General features: G+C 45.5%; 1 protein-coding gene across 1 annotated transcript in view; it reads right to left on the bottom strand.

The window, feature by feature from the left end:
• Window positions 1-1,373: 1,373 nt before the first annotated feature.
• LOC310777341 (nectin 1b-like) overlaps window positions 1,374-23,018 on the bottom strand; it is a 99,067-nt gene continuing 77,422 nt past the window's right edge. Inside the window, exon 6 of the mRNA XM_083637678.1 lies at window positions 1,374-4,054. Within this exon, the coding sequence (XP_083493804.1) occupies window positions 3,546-4,054 (509 nt within the window). The 3' untranslated portion in view covers window positions 1,374-3,545. The remainder of the gene's footprint in view (window positions 4,055-23,018) is intronic.

Here is a 23,018-nt window from a genome sequence, read left to right as displayed (position 1 = left end):
ACGTCTATCCATCATTATTGAATCTCTATTTTTGCAGTCAAAATAGGTATATTTTACATGAACAGGGTCCCTATGCAGTTGTCCCTAAATAAATCCCAACTATAATCTCAACCATATATACATTATTTACAGTGGAATGTTGAACATACTGAATACAAAAGTAGATTAGGATGGAATGAAGTTACAGTCAGTATTACAAAATAGAAACTTAGAACACCCCGACAACATGAAGACAATGTTTACATCTACTAGTATACAGGATGTTGACTAAAAAACTGAAACGCCAAGTCTTTTCACTCTCCAAGATGTTTGAGAAGCAAGTATGGCAGTGGTTTCATGATGGATACAGGAAAAACAATAATTCTAGTTTCTCGCAAATGAAACCGATAATTTCAACTTGTGCTTGAACAGGAGCAGGATTGATCTTTGCTTTGGGCCTGGTCCAAAGCTGCATTTTTATTTTATTCTTTTAATTTACAAAGCATACGTCCAATCACTGGATTACAGATTTAATTGTTGTGCTTACAAAAGTCAGCAATGTGTGACTCATTTCCAATAGTTTGATCTATTTAGGATTTAAACTATCCAGCGTTGACTGGAAAAAAGTGCTGTTTCACCATTTCTCTCTCATTTAACTAAAATGGTAATGAGTGCAGCATTTAAGAGGTTGTTTGATTTTTAGAGATTGCAAGTACAGAAGCATTGTTAGTATCATGCTTGAACTTGGGTGGAATAACATCCAAACTAAATCTAAGTATATACTAATTCAAATCAATTGCAATTAAAGAATCATCATCCATTAGATCTGAATGTTAGTAGTCCATGCCATGTTTCAATATCTGTAATAATATTCGGCAACATGAATGATGACTCGGATGATGGAGCAGCAACTGTTTCGACTACCTCATGTCTCCTAACTTTGATAGGCACTGAATGTAAAAGATTAAAAAATAAATAAAACAAAATGTGTTGTTCATAGATTTGTCTCTGCTCTGCTGTGATGCAAACCACATGGGATTTAAAGGTAACTGCAAATCAGTTAAGCTAAGCAGACAGACAACTGAATGATAATAATAGTAATTTGCTTTTGCACTTTGAAGTTAACAACCCAGTTTCTGTCCGTTTCTGTTCCAGTACCGTTATCTAACTCACAAGTGTATACACTTGACAAAAACAGGAATAAGGCTGTAGAAATGATTAGGAAACAACAAACTGAAATCATTAAAGACTTTTTTTTAAGGTCATGATATTTCCCACTTTTGCGTAGTTATTTTGTGTTGAAAATACAATATATTTTGAGGCTCATGATCAACATGCTCATCTGAAAACATACAGTAGACAAGCATGGGCTGTAAAAACATCCACCTCTCCAGTTGGCGGCGCTATCTGCTCTCACAGAGATTTTTTTTTTTTTCAATTTTTTGTTAACGACAATATTTTTGCTGGGTACTGCCTGACCGTAAGCTCACAAACTCGATACCCCACCTCATTACAAACACTGACAAAGTGTTGTCTTTTGAGCTGCAAATGAGGACAAATGCATTGAATCGATACAGAAAAAAAAAGCAACATACTCCCACTCCCACACAAAGTCATGCATAAAATAAGGCTTAATACAGTATTTATATTGTTCAGAGCCAGTCAGATATGTCATTTTTATCCTCGGATTAGTCCTTAGTCCACATGTAACATTTTGTTTGTTTGAAGCAATACATTTCACTGATTGTATAATGGACCTCAATGCTGAGGAGACAAACAAGTCATTTTGCTATGGTCCACATTCACTGGCACTTGTTACGGTGATTTAAAACGCCAGATATGTAATGCCTTCAGACAGGGTCATTGTATCCCATTTGGCAGATACACACAGCACAGCACAGCACAGCCATTCTTTCCTTTAGAGTTCACCAAGAGCCGTTGAAATTTATTTAGGAAAAAGAAGATGCGATAACGAGATGAGGGAAAGCAGCAGGTGACTTATTATATTCCAGGGAGGCCACCATAATATTTTCAATTCCCTTTACATGTAAAAAGTGTTCGCTCTGTCAGCGCACATCAAAGCATCACTTGACATTTTCCACGTCCATAGAAGACTCCCCATACAATACGCTGTTGGTGTAAGCTGGGCAGCTTAAGCCAATTCTTTAGTACACAGTCGCACAATTAGAAGGGGAGGCAGAGTCATTATTGGGAAATTCCCAAGACACTTTCTCTGACATCCACTTGCTTAAAAAAAGGGGGTTAGAACAAAACACATAATTATGGCAAATCAACACAAAAAGACACATTTCATTACAGTGGTAAGATTTAGAGCTCAATTACACAGGTAAACCCTTTCAAGTCGAGTGACAACCGTGACATTTCAGAGCATTATTGAAGATGTTTGCGGAAACCCATGTGATTCACCAAGACTCTCGTCGGTTACGGTGTTGGAATGACTGTGACTGTGACGTATACGTTGAGAAATATAACGTCTGGTTGACTGTGACTGTGGAGTACGTTGAGAAATATAATGGTTCCAGACAATTACAGCCACTCCACCCCCAACTCCCCCCCCCTTCCCTGCTATGTCAGCCTGCTGATGTGCGTACTACTCTAAGTCAAATCCATCCTCTGAAATTCAAGACAAAGATGTAACGGAGAACAGCACTGACACCCTGTAAGGTCTATCTGTTACCGTCATGCCCATATGGCTTAGTGGAGCGACAGGTCCCTCAAGGAACGTATCAAACATATAGTGTAAATGCAGGGGTCAAGAAATATCAAGCATGTCTTTGGAAAAGTGTAATAATAACATGTTTGCTTCTAATGTTAGAAATGTTGTGTCATTGTTAGATGCTAACCCCAGTGAGAAAGAGGAGAAATGATAGAAGTGCTGTATGGCAGACATCTTTTTTCTCTCTCTGAAACATTTGACCACAAATTTACAAACACTTAAAACTCCACCTGTAATTATGTCTGACATTTCACTCTCTGGTCACTTAGAAATCATACAAAAAGACACTATAAAAATAACAAAACCATAAAAGAAGGCAATGGTGAAAATGAACAAAAACAAACATTGTACATCCAGTGTAGGACTTTCACAAATGTGCTCGGCAAAACCTCATCAACTGCAGTCTCTTTTTATACATTTAATACATTTATAACATGAAAAAAATTACACAAAAAGAATAATACACCAGCATTAACCAACCACCTCCCTGGCCGCGTAAGTCAATGGCGATCGGCGTGAGTCCAGTTACGTACCTTACTTTGAATTCTTTGCCCATTCACCTGATGGAATTTCAGTATACCCAAGCTGTGGTGTTGACAAGTCGCTAGCTCGCTACCTAGCTTTAGATTGACGCTTGCTTTTCTCATTCAGATTAGTTGAATGGGGGTCAGATGGGGTTGTGGGGGTGGTGGTGGTTGGGGGGGAGGACTGTGGGGAGGGAGGCAGTTTGACAAATGGCGGGGCGGGGCGGTGATGGAGGTGAAGGTGGAGGGTGCGGTGGAATGCAGGTGGGGGCAGAGGGCCGTTTGGTTTGCTTTGCTGCATGCCACTACACATACCACTCTTTCTTCGAAATGACAGAGCCATCGGTTTGGGAGATCATATCGTCGGCGATCTCAGGTTCAGGGTCGTACGTGAAAGCGAGAGTCCGCTCGTCATAATCGCGGCTCTCCCCTTCGTCCACAGTGAAATAGGGCCTCTTCAGGTCCTCCGCCTCCGCGTCAAAATCGCGCTCGGTCGCCTCGAAGCCCCCGGGGCCGCCAATCTGGGCGGGCTTCTTCTCGTCGTCCGAGTCGTCGGGGTACTGCAGGTTCTTGGGGATGGGAGGGTGCGCGGGCAGGCCTCCCGCCTTGCTGTAGCCGTTTCCGAACACGTGCTTCTTGGTGCTGTAGTCTCCCTTGAAGGTGCGCTGGCGGCGGCGCAGGAATACGAAGAGCAGTATGGCCGCCACAGCCAACAGGACGAATCCCCCCACAGCACCCCCGATGGCAGCACCTGTATTGTGCAGGTCCTGATTGCTGTTCTCAGGGTCCCCGGGTGTCGGGTTGTTAGGGAATTCTGGGTAGGAAAAGACAGATGGAAGGGAGTGTGTCAGTGCTCTGGTGGGAGGAGGAGGTGCTTTGTGCAGGTTTATTTTTTTGGGGAAAGATGAGGTAAGGGAGATAGGGAAGGAAAAGCAAAGGGGAAGGAAGGACCCCCGGGCCCACGACGAAACCCCCCACCCGAAACCAGCCCCTACCAGCACTGTGGCAAGGCAAGGCTCAGTCACTGACAACCGCATGCACGTTCAGAGAAGAAGAGAATGAGATGAAGAAAGCCAGGGCAGAACACACCACCATCAAAGAAGAAAATGACATGTTTGATTAACGAGAAAGAAGCTTTGTCAGCATGCTTTCCGCTTCCCTCTCTGTTTTTGAAGCCAGAGGGAAATTAAAGCAATATAAATTGTGGGAGGATTATTTCATGTAGCCTTTTAGTTAATGGTATTAACATTGTAGCTTTCACACAGATAATAGTTGACATAGAAATAGCTGCATAGAATGGTATAGTATGAGTATAGTACAATATACTACAGCATAACATAGCATAGCACAGCATACCATAGCATGAGGTTTAACCATGTTCATAAACAATGTAGTGGAAATGAAATAGCTTTGCCAGAGATGATTATCAGCAGCCAAGCAGATAGAATATGCCAAGATGCATCAACAGTGTTGATATGAAAGCTTTCTGCACGGCCAGCAGAGCAGGCCACACAAAAAAAGCATATGCTTCGAAGGCAAAAATATATATAGTATTCAGTAAAAACAGTAGAGAGTAGAGAGAGGAAAAATATCAAATCAGTCAAAGATGGCCTGTTGGGCTCTAATCTAGAACAGACTGACAATAACCAATGGCCTTCTGCTAGAGACAAACAATAACTAGGATGCCAGCCTCCACACGCTTAGAGTCTGAAGGCTGAGACTTTGCCTTGCCAAATTCTCCTGTTAAAGAGAAAAAAGATATGTTGTTCTGTTTTATAGTCACAACTGCCACAGCCATAACATATCTAAAGCACAAGTGAGTCATCCCATTCATTCGTCCCCTTCATACACATCTTCACTTAAAAACCATGTCCCCTTCATACACATGTTCACTTAACAACCATGTCCCCTTCATACACATGTTCACTTAAAAACCATGTCCCCTTCATACACATGTTCACTTAAAAACCATGTCCCCTTCATACAGATCTTCACTTAAAAACCATGTCCCCTTCATACACATGTTCACTTAAAAACCACCTCCCCTTCATACACATCTTCACTTAAAAACCATGTCCCCTTCATACACATGTTCACTTAAAAACCATGTCCCCTTCATACACATGTTCACTTAAAAACCATGTCCCCTTCATACACATCTTCACTTAACACATTGACTGCCAGCCGTTTTTTTTTGCTGTAGGTAGCTTCTGCCAAGCCGTTTTTTGAGGATTATGGCTCATTTTACAAGAGCCGAGGATTCGTTTCAGCTTGGAGTTTGTGAACATACAATATCTCAAAAGTACTAATAGAATGTGTACTTTCTCTGTCTAAAAGAGTTAGTTTGTAGAGTTAGTAGTTATGTAAGCATTAGCAGTTGAATACAGCATGGTTTTAGCGTCAGAAAGAATATTCAGAGATAAACGGCTTTTTGTGAAATTGGATGGAACAGTCACTTTAACCATTCATTTTTGGCTCTCTCTCTCTCTCTCTCCCTCCCCCTCTCGCTCTCTCTCTCTCTCCCTCCCTCTCGCTCTCCCTCCCTCTCTCTCTCTCTCTCTCTCTCTCTCTCTCTCTCTCTCTCTCCCTCCCTCTCGAGTTGCTTCAACTCCTCCCTCCGTGGGCGGACAAGCTTGTCACCAGTCAGTGCTTTGCTGCTCTCCTGTGCCTGCATGTCTGCACGGCCGCTGTTTGAGGAAGTCGGGATGGACTCGCTCGTTTGGAGTTTTGGTTGAGAGAAGCTTTTGCGATTCTGGTCATATTTATGCTGCGTGTTTCAAAGTGTGTTCCTCCACCTGTAATCTATCACCCGATCATAGTAGATCGGCTGAATCTATTATGTAAATTTGCAATCCCGCATCGCCAGCAATCAGCGCGAAAAGCGTTTTCCCCCATCCATTTTTCATGAGAATGGCTGGGCTGAGAATGGCGTGACAAGTTAAAAAAATGCTTTCCTTCCTCTAGCCAGGAGAGCACTGTTGCCACTTAGTGGGTCGGTGGAATGGGTTGTAAACGTTCGGTGGCTCCAATAATTATATAAGAGATGTAAAAGGGTTAGATGCACAACCCACCGTCAAAAAAAAAAAATCGATGCCAAAAACGTGTAAACACGTTGTTGGCAGGGAACAGCTGGATTCTGAAAACGTGTTCATACGTTGTTGGCAGTGAATGTGTTAAAAACCACCTCCCCTTCATACACATGTTCACTTAAAAACCACCTCCCCTTCATACACATGTTCACTTAAAAACCATGTCCCCTTCATACACATCTTCACTTAAAAACCACCTCCCCTTCATACACATCTTCACTTAAAAACCACCTCCCCTTCATACACATCTTCACTTAAAAACCACCTCCCCTTCATACACATCTTCACTTAAAAACCACCTCCCCTTCATACACATCTTCACTTAAAAACCATGTCCCCTTCATACACATCTTCACTTAAAAACCATGTCCCCTTCATACACATCTTCACTTAAAAACCATGTCCCCTTCATACACATCTTCACTTAAAAACCACCTCCCCTTCATACACATCTTCACTTAAAAACCACCTCCCCTTCATACACATGTTCACTTAAAAACCACCTCCCCTTCATACACATCTTCACTTAAAAACCACCTCCCCTTCATACACATCTTCACTTAAAAACCACCTCCCCTTCATACACATCTTCACTTAAAAACCACCTCCCCTTCATACACATCTTCACTTAAAAACCATGTCCCCTTCATACACATCTTCACTTAAAAACCATGTCCCCTTCATACACATGTTCACTTAAAAACCATGTCCCCTTCATACACATCTTCACTTAAAAACCACCTCCCCTTCATACACATCTTCACTTAAAAACCACCTCCCCTTCATACACATCTTCACTTAAAAACCATGTCCCCTTCATACACATCTTCACTTAAAAACCATGTCCCCTTCATACACATCTTCACTTAAAAACCATGTCCCCTTCATACACATCTTCACTTAAAAACCATGTCCCCTTCATACACATCTTCACTTAAAAACCATGTCCCCTTCATACACATGTTCACTTAAAAACCACCTCCCCTTCATACACATGTTCACTTAAAAACCATGTCCCCTTCATACACATGTTCACTTAAAAACCACCTCCCCTTCATACACATCTTCACTTAAAAACCACCTCCTCTTCATACACATGTTCACTTAAAGCTCCAACGTGCTGAGCTCTTTCCAACGCTGCGACAGCGGGACTTTTATCTGTAACGTGATCAAAGCCCCCGAGGCGCCGAGGTAGTGCTCGTCTAAACCTGCAGAGGCACATTTAGCTTCAATGGTTGGATCCTCAACAGAAGAGCGGGAGGGGGGGGGCAAACAACAAAGAACACAGCATCTCCTAAACGAATGGTGTGGGAGGAGGGAAACAGTGAGAGAGGAGAGAGCTCTGTGTTCACCTGGGGCACCGACACACACACAACGCTGCTTCTGTTGACGGGCCAGGAAGCGACAGACTCACACATGTACGCAACAAGCCAACACAGGCAACATACAGACATACAGATATAGACATCAATGCTACCGATACACAGTTTATCTCCTCTGACGCACGCGTTGCCTTTAACAACTTGTAACAGTCTAGTCAACATAGCCTGTTCCTAAGCATGTTTTCACCATCGTCCCAGAGAAGAGATCTGGATCTGATATATCACACAGCTGATATATCACACAGCTGAGAAGAGATCTGGATCTGATATATCACACAGCTGAGAAGAGATCTGGATCTGATATATCACACAGCTGGTATTTGGGAAGCGGAATGATTCATTTGCAGATAAAAGCTTTTGACAGCATGAAAAACGTTGATGATGCCCTGATTTTATATGCATTGATTGCAATCATGAAACTTCATCACGTAAGACCAAAAGTAATACTTTTTCAGGCGGTTTTAATGATAGTTTATGAATGTCTATGGAGATGTGTTGACATAGATGTAGGGCCATAACAAAGTCTGGGCAGATATTGGCAGAGAACTGTGATTCTTCTGGTTTTGCCCTACATAGGAAACTAACATTAGAGAGTAATGAGTGATATACTGAAGGGAGAGATAAATTATCTTTGTTCCAACTGGAGAAATCATTTACAAAGCACTGTCATAACTTATTATGGTTTCACCCAATCAAAGTCAAATGTTTAACAATTACAGAAGTTCCTTGGAGGAGTCAAATTCCCTGTGCATTGGCTTGATATAGCGAAATCAGAAGAACACTTGCAGCTTGACTCACAGTACAACATGACATCATCAACCAAAAAGACAGATTTCCTACATAGGCACTAAATGATTTTCAAATTATTGCACTTAATTGTTGAATCAAATGCCATTACACTCAATTAGAACTGCTCTGTAGTGGAAATGAAAAATCTCTGAGCACAACTAGAGGACAGGAAGTGTTTCTCTGCCTATATGAGGAAGCAAAGAAACTACTGAAGTCTTCCTCTCTCCTTTAATTACAACAGCGCTCCATCAATCTAAAGGAGAGACTTCCCTCCCCGCAGTCCCCTCTCCCCCTGCATCCCCTCTCCCCCTGCATCCCCTCTCCCCCTGCATCCCCTCTCCCCCTGCATCCCCTCTCCCCCTGCATCCCCTCTCCCCCTGCATCTCTCTCCCCCTGCATCCCCTCTCCCCCTGCATCCCCTCTCCTCCTGCATCTCTCTCCCCCTGCATCCCCTCTCCCCCTGCATCCCCTCTCCCACTGCATCCCCTCTCCCACTGCATCCCCTCTCCCCCTGCATCCCCTCTCCCCCTGCATCTCTCCCCCCCTGCATCCCCTCTCCCCCTGCATCCCCTCTCCCACTGCATCCCCTCTCCCCCTGCATCCCCTCTCCCACTGCATCCCCTCTCCCCCTGCATCCCCTCTCCCCCTGCATCCCCTCTCCCCCTGCATCTCTCTCCCCCTGCATCCCTCTCCCCCTGCATCCCTCTCCCCCTGCATCCCCTCTCCCCCTGCATCCCTCTCCCCCTGCATCTCTCTCCCCCTGCATCCCTCTCCCCCTGCATCCCTCTCCCCCTGCATCCCTCTCCCCCTGCATCCCCTCTCCCCCTGCATCTCTCTCCCCCTGCATCCCCTCTGCCCCTGCATCCCTCTCCCCCTGCATCCCCTCTCCCCCTGCATCCCTCTCCCCCTGCATCTCTCTCCCCCTGCATCTCTCCCCCCCTACATCCCTCCCCCCCTGCATCTCTCTCCCCCTGCATCTCTCCCCCCCTGCATCCCTCTCCCCCTGCATCTCTCTCCCCCTGCATCTCTCTCCCCCTGCATCCCCTCTCCCCCTGCATCCCCTCTCCCACTGCATCCCCTCTCCCCCTGCATCCCCTCTCCCCCTGCATCCCTCTCCCCCTGCATCTCTCTCCCCCTGCATCTCTCCCCCACTGCATCCCTCTCCCCCTGCATCCCTCTCCCCCTGCATCCCTCTCCCCCTGCATCTCTCTCCCCCTGCATCTCTCCCCCCCTGCATCCCTCTCCCCCTGCATCCCTCTCCCCCTGCATCTCTCTCCCCCTGCATCTCTCTCCCCCTGCATCCCTCTCCCACTGCATCCCTCTCCCCCTGCATCCCTCTCCCCCTGCATCTCTCCCCCCCTGCGTCCCCTCTGCCCCTGCATCCCTCTCCCCCTGCGTCCCCTCTTCCCCTGCATTCCTCTCCCCCTGCATCCCCTCTCTCCCTGCATCCCTCTCCCCCTGCATCCCCTCTCCCCCTGCGTCCCCTCTCCCCCTGCATCCCTCTCCCCCTGCATCCTATCTCCCCCTGCGTCCCCTCTCCCAGGCACTCGCCGTATAGCTCTCCAATTTCCAAGGCAGAGCTGGGCACGGTCTCAAATATCAGCTCAGGTTTTAATCTGACCACCTAATGGGATTATTCAGACACAGGCCTTCATTACACACTTGAATGAGAGAGCAGAGGCAGGTCACCTCTGCCCGGGAACACATCCTCCCACCAAGTCCAAAGAGGGGGCGAAAATCCAGCGGATTGAAAGGCAGAGCGCTCTCCTGTAATCCTCTCCTCTACCCTTCACTGCCTCCCTGCTCGCTCATCATTCCCTCCATTCAATCTTAATTGGACCACCTCCCCCCCCCCCCTTCCAATTCAAAAGGTTGCCAGGTCTGTATATTTCCCGCTTCGAGAGTTGGGGAATAACACAAGGCAGGATCTTTTAAACTACTGAATAGGTCCAGTAAAAGGGTGACGCAGGCAGTCTTCAAAGGCCACCTCCATTTTAATAAAGGATCAAGTGACACTGCCTCTTGACACCTGCATTTGAAGAATGTCAAATGTCAACGCCAATAATCCAAGATGAGCTAGGCCAGACACAGAGGGTACAGGCATGAAAGCAGTCATTAACACAGGGGCAAATGTGTGTTTTTTGGGAAACGCTAGACCCTCTGTTTATGCAATGACATGAAAGAACAAAAACAGAGGAAGGCCTTGGAAGTCGCCGCGCCGAGAAAAAAAGAAGAAGAAGAAATGGCAACAAATGTGCACCTTTTCTAAAGCGGCCATTATGATGTTTTTACTTGCGGAGTGGCGAATGGAAGGGAGGAGAGCGTTCAGGTGTGAAGAAGAGCCTTCTCTGTGTAATGGAGTACCTCCTTTTGTCAGAGGTAAAAGCAGGCACAGGAAGTCAAAGCAGCAGGCAAGGTGCCAACATGCTCATCACATCACCTGACTGCTATTGGAGGAACACCCCCCCCCCCCCCCCCACACACACACACACACACACTTTGTTTTTTGGTAACTCAAAGAGGTGCGTCAGCGAATAGGCTGCCTGTTCTCACCATATCTGCTGTGTGTCTGGTCTGAATTTGCTGCTATGCAAGGTCACGTCCCAACACCACCTGCTCTACCAGTTAGACTGTTAGTCAGTTTGGATACAGCGCATTTCTTTGTTACCATTTTCCCACGCTTTACAATCATAGCAGAGACATCAAAACAATGAAATAAAACAAATGGAATTATGCAGTGATAAAAAAAAAAGTGTTAAACAAATCAAAACAATATTATATTATATTTTAGACTCTTTAAAGTTTGCCTTAGTAAAGGCTTTGGAAAGTAATGCATACACAGCATGAACTTCACTATTTATATTTGTCGAAGTAACACATTTCAAGCATTTAAGCATAAGCCTTTAGATGAAGATGGCTTTGTTTGAGTTGATGAACAAAACATTTAATCAGATGTGTCCAAACGTTTGACTGGTAGTCTATGAGCTTCCTATTCAGCTACATGTAGGCCATTGGATCCACACACACGAAGATAAGAAGATGCAAATATATATATCACAAATTCTAGAGCACAAAAAGCCCCACGCGGCTTCGTCTTCCCGGCGGGAACTCCATGCACTCTGCGAACGTATGTGAAATCTAAGTGGCTATGCTACGGGCTAATCACATTACAGAAACACTATTAATACAACAGATTTGGAATGGTGGTGGTACATAGGGGTTTGACAATGCAGAGGAGGGAGGAGGCGTTGCACCAGCACGCCATAGCTACCGGCAACACCTGCCAAGAGATAGATAAAAAGACCTCAAAGCACTACAACAACAGCCCCGATACTGCTCCAGCTAACAAAAAGGCAGTGTCTATTAACAAGCCTCTGGAAATATGCAGATAGCGTGGTAACCTTGAGTACGAACGGCTAAAATGTACTATTGAGATTAATAGGTGCCAAGATGCGCCATGAAAGGCTATAATTCAATCCAGAGCCATGATAGATTTATACAGGTAATGAATAACATGAGATACTGCAGCTCTTTAAATGTTGTAACCATAGCGTGTTGTATTGCATTAATCATGCTATTTTGAACATTCACATCTGACTTGATCGAGAACATGATTTACTACCTGTGAACATTTAACTGACAAACCCTCGCTTCCTTAACAACTCAATAGGTATTGTCTGTGCGGGAGTCGCTTGTGTGAAGCACAAGTGAGTCTTTCAGATAAACAACACAGTAAATGAATGCAAGTCAGAGACTGAAAACGCTGCGCACACTACGCCTGATATCTGGACATGTAACTGACATGTAAGGTCTCTGTCAGATTTGTGGCTTTCGGAACTATCACATAGATTTGAGTGCAGATATATAATTTTCTGTATTTTATGCTTTAGTTGACAGAGATAGTGAGACAGAGACAGGATGGGAGATAGAGAGTGGAGGACATGCACAGAGGACGGCGGGCTGGATTCAAACCCGGGTCGCTACGGGAGGGACTAGGCCTCGAATGGTAGGCGCTCTACTCGCTGAGCCACCGGGGCGCCCCAGGTTCCTGTATTTTAAAGGTACTGTACCTACAGTACATGGAAAGCGCTGATATTGTATGTGAGAAAACGTCTCAAGTGGAATGGGCTTTACAGGGAGAGAAACTCTTTCACAACTCTAAGCTGCAGGGATCGCTCCTGGGTGTGCGAGAGACCTGTCGGCACATGCTGCTAAAGACAGACAGGTACAAACATTCCTGAGTCTTAGCGCAATTACTTGGACAAGGTGTTGCAACAGAGAGACTGGGAAAATGAGACAGGATTTCAAAGAGAGGTGCAGGGAGTGGTGCTAAACCAATGACAAGGAGAAACGCACAGTGGATGAAAAGAAGACAGGAGGCTACTCTTTAGAGAAGTCAAGAAGCGGTGGGGAAAAAAGAAGATGAAGATGAAGTGATCATCTCTGAGACGTTGGGGAGCAGGACGGCGTATCGTACACAATACCCTTTAGGTATCGACCAAAATAACCCAGTAAAACACAGAGAAACTTTTCCTGTCAAGGGATCCCTCCATTCGATCCTTTTTGTACACAGTGATGTAGGGGAAAAAACTATTTATTTGGTTTGGCTCACAGCCAATCACCGCAAGCTTTCTTCAATTGAATGTGACATGTGATTGGCCCACTACCACAGCAGCTACAACCCATAGTCTGTGGTGGTGAAAGTTGTACGTGACGGAGTTGGCATTTCAGTGTGCCGAGATGCCACCAAAATGCTCCAGAGTATGACAAACAAAAGAAGAAGAAGAAAAAAGAAGAGGGTATTGAATGAAGGACTGGATTGGTATCGGTATCACTTTAAGGGTACTGGTGCTGGTATCCTAAGTTTTCAAACGATACCCAGCCATATTGGGAGGTGACAACACTAAATAAAGAATCAGGGGAGACATACAGTATGAAGTGAGTGATTGGATTGGTCCTCGTTAGTCCACTGTCTGAATTGGCCAGTGGCTGTGAAGCCATGGAAATGTAATGCTGCCACAAAGAATAAGAGCTCATCACTGACAGTAATTTAGCATGGCTGAGGAGGCAGCGCTGAGGCCAATCTCTTTTTCACCCTATCACATAATTCCTTCCAATATCTACCGTTTGCTTCCGTTTGTCAACATTTACCCTGCTATCACTGATTTTACAGTGGCATACTGTAAGGTTCCTTCATGTAGGTAAATGTCACTCAACGCCATTAAAAGTTTTAGACTAGGAACTCAAATTCAAATTCCCCATAAAAGCCAGCGGATAAGAGGCATGGACGTGCTGAGGGAGATAACGCCGTGGCATCAAAACAGAGGTGACATCATCGCTGGCATGTTGTGAACATGCAGCGACTGGCAGGAGCGTCCTGTCAGAGTGACAGAGGGACGTGTCAGACTCGCATGGAGTGGCAGGAAGTGACCGGGGACTTTTTTGGGGGACAGTTTACTGCGTCTTGTAATTGACACAAATAATAACAGTTATAGTGTCAAAAGAGACAGAGCAGTGATGAAAGGGTGCATTTGAAACATCTGCTCCCTGGTTCTTTTGTACGTATATATATATATTTTCACAAGGCTAGTACGAAAGCAATTTAAAATGCTACGGGGGGGGGGGGTCTGGGTTCTTTTCCAACACGTACAGACCAGAAAGTGAGTTTTGAAAGCCAGAAATCTCAGTGCCTGGCAAAGTAATCATTGAGTTATTGATATTGAACAACCCTGTCAACCCGCTGCAGATATATTATGGTCATTTTGTGCTATGGGGCAGTATAAATCTTACTTAATGCACCTTTAATGAGCAATATTTACACCGGCGTTTAAACACCGGTACTATTAAAGAAATGCTCAGATTAAAGGTGAACCTATGGGAGTGAATCTCTGCAGTCCCAGGCCGGCCTACTCTGCATAGTGATCGAAGACTGTAAGTCATGTACGTACGAATGAATGATGAGGCCAGTGGATGTGCTGCATGTCATACACAAACAAGCCCTGTTTATCTGCATGTCAGTGCGCAGGGTTGAGCAGCGAAGGGGGCGGGGCACTGCTTGTTTACCAGCATTCCACTCTCAGCCACTCTTCTGCTTTTTTTTTTTTTGGATACATTATTACAGTATTTGTTTCCACGTGTTATTATTTTGGAGCAGTGTGTGTGTGTGTGTGTGTGTGTGTGTGTGTGTGTGTGTGATGCCTGGATCAGCACACAGCAGCAGCTCTGGAGCCAGCGGTCAGACCGTGGGACAGCGTCTGACCTACTTCATCAGGCTCTCAGGGAGGCGTGACAGTTCCAACACCACGAGCGAGCCCGGGCAGAGGGGCTCAGCCAATCCCCCTGCTCCATCTGTCTGCATCTCTCCATGCCATCCCTCTCCTCTCCTCTGCATATCCTCCAGAGATCAGAAACAGCAAGCAATGCAGAAACAAATGTTAAGATAAATCACCGCGATCGGCCCCGCGCCGCACTCGCATCGCGCAATCCCCCCCGGTGACATTTCCATCCCACTCCTCCAGCCAGGAGATCTCCTCGGGCCCCTCTTCCCAAATGAAGAAGACCCTGGCGCTGCCTCGAAAACAGCCTCGCCTCCATTTTATGCAAAGCAAGCCGCCGCACACAATGCCTCTCCCCACAACACTTTGCCTGGCGCAGCACAACACAGAGGCTTTATTATGGGCAGCCTATGGTGTGCGAGCGAGGGACAAGCTCATGCTAATGTCTCATTTGGATAATGAGGTGCAAGGCTTGGCAGGATCTGAGCAGCGAGCGGCCCCCTCCTGTAGCGAGGAAGTGCGGGTTCAGCGATTGCTCCATCAGCCTGCGGACCCCAACCCATCCAGGTTTGCAGATACCTCGTCAGGTTCCAGTTCCAGCGTGTGGAGAAGCGAGCCGGGGGAAGCAGGCGACCGGCAGTATAGTCGCCCTCGCTCAAGGCGTGGAATAAGCTCTTCAACAGACCTGACAGCATGCGTCTAGTTGAAGCGAGGGCGTAATGATATACAAGATATACATGTGTGGCCTCCTCTGGATATATGAATAATGCAAGGGGGGTGAGCGTTAATGTGCTACTGCACATGCACAGATTGAGGCATGCTTTGCCGTGACAGGCGAAGACAAACAAATTTCACGTTGCTGGGGGAGCCTTTGCAAAGCCGACATCATAATGTCTCTTGTCTCTGTCAAAAGAAAGAACAGGACAAATGACCGCGTGGAGCGGCTCTGCAGTTAAGTCAGTAATGTATGGTGCGATACTTGTTTTATTCAAGGACGTTCCCGCGGCAATCTCGTCACTTTTATTACACTGAGCGATCATGGTGCTATCATGTTGCGAGAACTGACAGAGCCTGCAGTGACTCAGAGCAACATGCCCGCTTCTCAGCTGATCAAAATGCACCGCCACACCAACTGCTATTTGCAATTTGCGTCACCCGGTATTAGCGGAAGCTTGCGATGAGGGACAGCCGGTGTTTTTTTTATTTATTTTTTATTTTATTTTATGAAAATGGAGGAGAGGACGTTACACTTTGGAGCATTCATGCAAAGTAAATTTGGTTTTCAAGAACGTCGGCGTCGCTCATCCATTAATGTCTCTCACCGTCTTTGCCGCCATCCCTGCAGATCTTGGAGGACACAGTCTGTGACAAGCAGCGAGCAGCAGAAGTTGACACAGCCTATTATATAAAAGTCGTGTAAACAGCGCTCTGCCCTCTCCGCGCGCTACATCGCTCTTGATTCCGCTTTGCCTCGGAGCCCATTTCTGGCATCCATTTTACCCCTTCAACTAAATTCAAAACATCAGAACCGTTGAAGCATTTCTTTCAGTCACACAGATTCCTTTATTTTTTATTTTCTCATTGAACGATCTCTATGTTTTATTCATCTCATTTTCACCTGGCGCGGGGACTTATTTTTATTTATTTTATTTTTTACTTTCTTTCTCAACTTCATTTGCTCACACGCGAGCGGACTATTGCTTGCTCAGACGAGCGTGAAGCAGATGTCGGCGCCTGTTGCCTGTGCTTACAGAAGAATCCGTCCTGGCGCTTTCTTGCTAAATTGAAGAGAACGCAGTCACTCCATCTAGTTTAACCCATGTGCTGAAGCCTATAGCAGAGCTGACTGCAGCTCCGCTCTTCAAAGCAGCCGGGTGCCACAGCCCTGTCAACGCGGGATGGAAGCTGTAGGCCATTAGGCATCCATATTGGCCTGCAGGTAAGTGGCCGACAGGTTCCCGTACCGCCTGACCCTCAGGCCATTCAATTTCATCCTTCACATTTGCTCCTCCTAATGTGCCAGGAATTATGCCTCGTCTTTGACCCCGTCTCACAAAGGCTAGAGAGCTGCAGTGTGCGGGACAGCCCCGTATCACACCCTAATCAAGTGGGAAAAGATTAGCTGACGCAATACTGAGAAAGCATCAACAAATTAGGCCCGACTGTGGCGTCAGTCACATTGAAATCTATTTTCCCACATGTCCCATAACTGCGCAGTGAGAAAGGCCCTGCTGTGGAAAACCACACATCTCCTTTCTCATGGGTGATAATGAGATGATTGCAAGGCCCGCCTTGACAAAACGCTCATTCATCATGTTAGCTCACGGGCTGGGAAGAAACTTAAGATGGCAGCGGAGATTGGGTTCCAGCACAAAGGCATGAGTGTGATGGTGGAAAAGCTGATTATCTTAATGAAAGACTAATTCTGCGCTCTCAAGTTGGGGATGATCTTTGAGGGTTAACCACTTTATTCAACCCTTTCCTGTGGCTTCCAGCTCCCTCAGCCGCATTATTTTATAGGAGGCAATGTTTGACTGGCATTCCTATTAGATGGTTAAAAGCTGCGGAGAATGGATTGTCTAAAATAGCTTTCATTGTGAGGTTATTTAATTGCATCTATTTTTTAACATGACCTCAGATGCCCCGTGGTAATTAGCTGATTAATGTGGTCTGACTGCTTGTCAACTGTACCTCCGGAGATCTCTGAAGCAGATGTGAATGAGAGAGGTAAAGGACTTAGGTAAGAGCAGGCCCATTAGATGAAACTCTTGTCTTCTTCTTTCCTTTCACTCTCACACTCAAACACTTCCTTTTTCACCTCTTTTTCTGAGAGCGAGGATTGATTAAAGCAGGCGAGTGCTTCATTAGATTGTGACAAGCGACACCATATCTCCACAACACATGTCCTTGGAGAAAGCCGTCTGAGCCCGCGCGCCTTACTGTGGTCGATGCCATCTCCACAACAAACACTACCTCCAACTAATTGAAACAAGGTGCTCTGTGCCCCTATCTGCCGAGGTGACAGTTATGCAGGTCTCACAAATCCGTCCGTGAAAACTGAGGAACGTGATTAAAATGCACCTTCCTTAAGTGCTCCATCAGTGTTGTTCCGCCGCGTGAGAAAATAGCCTTTCTGCGATACAAACGAGTTGTCAGGGACATTTTATCTTCCATGACACTGAGCATTGTCTCCCTGGCAGGTTAAATTGCTGTGTCAATCTAAACATCAACATCACATTGAAATCAAAAGGTACTCCTGCCGAAATCATGCATAATGCAAATAGTAGTGGTGCATTTGAATGAATCAAGCTCTTGATAGTGACCGATATGTGCACAAGGGTGATAGGAAGTACTTAATAAAGCCACTTCTTAACATGCAGTGGAATCCGTATTATAACCCGCTCCTAGCCGGTTGGCTTGCATGTTAAACAACAATTAGCCGGCCTACGCGCACTCCCGCGAGTCCGTATCATATTCATCTCGGTCCCCGGTGTAGGATCCGCATTAGCGCAAAAGCGACTGCTGTTTAACTCTGGCAGCTCATGATCAAGATCATCTAGCTGTGAGTGGGCGCGTGGTGGCACTTTACAAACCATTAATGTCCCATCATTATTTTCATGAATGGACGTAGCGTTAGTTACGTGGCTGGATTATTTGGAAGAGAGCCAATTTAGGTGAGTAAACAACAAAAAATTGAATCCCCCATCTGCCAGTTTAAAAATGCAACAAGAGAGATGATAGCCTACTAGAGTTGCGCGATCTTGACCTCAGTCAAATCGTCAATCGCCACCCTTTGACATCGCCAATACATGATGTCATCGCGCAAGCACATGGCTATATATTATATGGATGTTAACGTCCATATTAATTAGCTTCAGCTGCGCTCTTGCTGTAGGCTACTTTGCTAACTTAGCATTGATGCTAGCGGGACTTACCCAGCTATCGTCATTGCCTGCTTTTACTGCTGCTTGCTGGTAATAATCCCATCATTCCCATGTCAGAAAAAGTCTCCAGATTTGTCGCTAACGTTAGTCTCTTCTGAGAAGTTTTCTCGAGTTGGATGCAGCCAAGTCTATTGTGTGAGGCAGGCAGTGTTGTGTGACTGTGCCTCCACACTGCGGAGAGGAGAGGAGCTGACTGACTGACAGCCTACTGTATATCGAGACATGGACCTAGCCTAACTTTTGTGGGGAGAAATACATTTAAAACTAGTCAGATATGACTTGAATGCCACTTGTAAAATAAATCATCCACAGTGATTGACGACGGTGCGACCACTATTTTGACTGCGCTCATTTTTGGCACAATGCCACCCTTCGTTATTGCCTGAATGGTTGGAATGGACCTTCTGTTAAAATGGCATGTTTTGGAATGGAGTTTGGTTACAGATTCGCTAAAGCTGTTTCCTATGACATTTCTTGTTATCAATACATGCTACCGCCCCCCCCCCCCCCCGCCCACTGGCAGAAAAAACGGCTCATATCCAGTTGTTTCTAAATAAAGACCCCTCATGTTTAAAAAGGTAAAACCGGAAAATATCCTGCTCTGGATTGCCAGACATGATCCAGACTTCATGTTTAAAAGCCACTTAAGTTGTCTAAGTTGGATATTTACCTCTGCTCTCACAGAGTTTACTGTAGGTGTTATGGAAAAGGCCAGCTATGCCTCCTCGAGTGATTTATTGACTGTGGAAATATAGAACTTCCCTGAACACCACTCAACCAAACACCCTTCAAAAATGAGGCTTTTTAACGAGGCAAATAAGTAATTATCTTCTGTTTAGCACGAAGCCAGTAATGGGCAGCTCTGTTAGGGCGAGCTTATTGAACATAATGTAGTGCAGCGATGGGCCTGGTCACCTTCCTTTTCTGCACAGAACATTGAGCTGGCGTTCCTGTTGGACCGCGCGGGCCGGCGCTGCAGCCTTGAACAGCAGCCAGCAGCAGGCTCTCTTATCTGCCATGTCTCAGCCAGGCCCGTCTCAGGCTGTTGGGAGGCACAGAGATGCCGTTTGAAGTTAATGAACCATCAGCACACCCCTTCAGGTCCACCACTGGGTCATTATGCAGAGCCAATGTCAAGGGTGCACAAAGCACATGAAAGGAAGAGGAGGAAGAGCGCTGCCCACCCTCAAGTTCACCTCTAACGGAGTCTTTCATTCCAGCCATCGCTACCGGTACAAACTGCTGCTGTACCACAAAATGTGTACAAAGACGTTTTCAACCTGCTCCAAAAGGAAAAAGGCTTCCCTGGCGCAGCTGTGCGAGGCCGAACACTGCTCTACAGCGGCGCAGGCGATATGCTGACAAGCCCGCATGAAGACAGGAACAGAGTAGCATTTCACAACATCAGCGAAGACAGAGAGGAGACTGGAGGTCACGACGGACTTTCAGCACGTAAGCACAATGTAACACATCCATGTACATCAATTGCTGCTGCATCTGTACAAGACACCAGGGCAAGACAGAGCCGACTGGGCGGGCTGCCTGTGTGCCTGCCTGCTGCTCTCATGATGCACACAAAGACACACACCTACAGTCAGCCATTAGCACACACTGTTACCACTGCTTTTCAGATGGGAAGATCAGGAAACTGTTTGTGAGCTACAGTCGGACTGGCCGCCATGTTGGAGCTGAGGCTCTGGGTCTGAATTGTGCCTGAGGAGGCTGGCTGCTGGCTGTTCTCCTCTTAACTTGTCACTGTTACTATGGGAACTGGCAACATGCTTTTAGGGCTTGTACAGGACCCCTTGGGAAATGGAGTCCCCTAAACAGAAATTCAGGAGTTTTGCCATCTAACAATGTAGAACAAGACTTGCTGCTAGCATGCTAGCAACAATTGTGCCATTGTTTTGCCATTTGATATGCTGGATATTTTATTTATTCTTCTGAGTGTGATATTGAGTATGATGCCAAATGGCAGAGATGAAATTCTGGCTGGTAAAGGAAAGTAATTATGAAGTACTCAGATAGATAATGTGACAAACACTTATGTCCCTGAATGACATGTGGGTATCTGTGCACTTATTTACTGTCAACATGCCAGGTGCCAGAATGCTGAAAGTACTGTACAGTATTACAGCCAGGTGCCAGAATGCTGAAAGTACTGTACAGTATTACAGCCAGGTGCCAGAATGCTGAAAGTACTGTACAGTATTACAGCCAGGTGCCAGAATGCTGAAAGTACTGTACAGTATTACAGCCAGGTGCCAGAATGCTGAAAGTACTGTACAGTATTACAGCCAGGTGCCAGAATGCTGAAAGTACTGTACAGTTTACAGCCAGGTGCCAGAATGTTGAAAGTACTGGACAGTATTACAGCCAGGTGCCAGAATGTTGAAAGTACTGTACAGTATTACAGCCAGGTGCCAGAATGCTGAAAGTACTGTACAGTATTACAGCCAGGTGCCAGAATGCTGAAAGTACTGTACAGTATTACAGCCAGGTGCCAGAATGCTGAAAGTACTGTACAGTATTACAGCCAGGTGCCAGAATGTTGAAAGTACTGTACAGTATTACAGCCAGGTGCCAGAATGCTGAAAGTACTGTACAGTATTACAGCCAGGTGCCAGAATGCTGAAAGTACTGTACAGTATTACAGCCAGGTGCCAGAATGCTGAAAGTACTGTACAGTATTACAGCCAGGTGCCAGAATGCTGAAAGTACTGTACAGTATTACAGCCAGGTGCCAGAATGCTGAAAGTACTGTACAGTATTACAGCCAGGTGCCAGAATGCTGAAAGTACTGTACAGTATTACAGCCAGGTGCCAGAATGCTGAAAGTACTGTACAGTATTACAGCCAGGTGCCAGAATGCTGAAAGTACTGTACAGTATTACAGCCAGGTGCCAGAATGCTGAAAGTACTGTACAGTATTACAGCCAGGTGCCAGAATGTTGAAAGTACTGTACAGTATTACAGCCAGGTGCCAGAATGTTGAAAGTACTGTACAGTATTACAGCCAGGTGCCAGAATGTTGGAAGTACTGTACAGTATTACAGCCAGGTGCCAGAATGTTGAAAGTACTGTACAGTATTACAGCCAGGTGCCAGAATGCTGAAAGTACCGTACAGTATTACAGCCAGGTGCCAGAATGTTGAAAGTACTGTACATTATTACAGCCAGGTGCCAGAATGTTGAAAGTACTGTACATTATTACAGCAGCCAGGTGCCAGAATGTTGAAAGTACTGTACAGTATTACAGCCAGGTGCCAGAATGTTGAAAGTACTGTACATTATTACAGCCAGGTGCCAGAATGTTGAAAGTACTGTACAGTATTACAGCCAGGTGCCAGAATGTTGAAAGTACTGTACAGTATTACAGCCAGGTGCCAGAATGTTGAAAGTACTGTACACTATTACAGCCAGGTGCCAGAATGTTGAAAGTACTGTACAGTATTACAGCCAGGTGCCAGAATGTTGAAAGTACTGTACATTATTACAGCCAGGTGCCAGAATGTTGAAAGTACTGTACAGTATTACAGCCAGGTGCCAGAATGTTGAAAGTACTGTACAGTATTACAGCCAGGTGCCAGAATGTTGAAAGTACTGTACACTATTACAGCCAGGTGCCAGAATGCTGAAAGTACTGTACAGTATTACAGCCAGGTGCCAGAATGCTGAAAGCACCTACAGTATTACAGCCAGGTGCCAGAATGCTGAAAGTACTGTATAGTAATACAGCCAGGTGCCAGAAAGCTGAAAGTACTGTACAGTATTACAGCCAGGTGCCAGAAAGCTGAAAGTACTGTACAGTATTACAGCCAGGTGCCAGAATGCTGAAAGTACTGTACAGTATTACAGAGAATCAAGAGTCTTTTCAAAGCTTCAAAATCAATTATTATGTTTTCCTTAACCTGGTGTTAAACAAAATGGAAACCTGTGCATGCAAATGTTAAATAGCGAGGCACTGGAAAAATGCAAGACTAGACATTTTGTATGCAAGCACAAACTGAAATTGAATGTGCTCATATTATGTACCCCCACGCATTGTTCACACACTTACTCAATAAAATTATACGCACAAATGATGAAGATAAACAGAACGACTATGGGGACAATGGCAATGTGGTTCATTAAATTCAAGCAATCAATGAAAATGCAGAAATGGAAAATGACTTCAGTGCCTTTGTTTTGCCTTTCCAGGGGGATACAGTACTTTATGCCAAAGAGCACAATCTATTTGCAACACAATTACTCAATACAAGCTGGTGCATGGTGATTTTCTGAAAGCAGATTACTTCC

The sequence above is a fragment of the Poromitra crassiceps genome, assembly GCF_964638095.1.
Source record: "Poromitra crassiceps genome assembly, chromosome: 5".
NCBI lineage: Eukaryota > Metazoa > Chordata > Actinopteri > Beryciformes > Melamphaidae > Poromitra > Poromitra crassiceps.
Note: the sequence above shows the minus strand (reverse complement) of the source record. Positions and strands in the feature narration are given on the sequence as shown.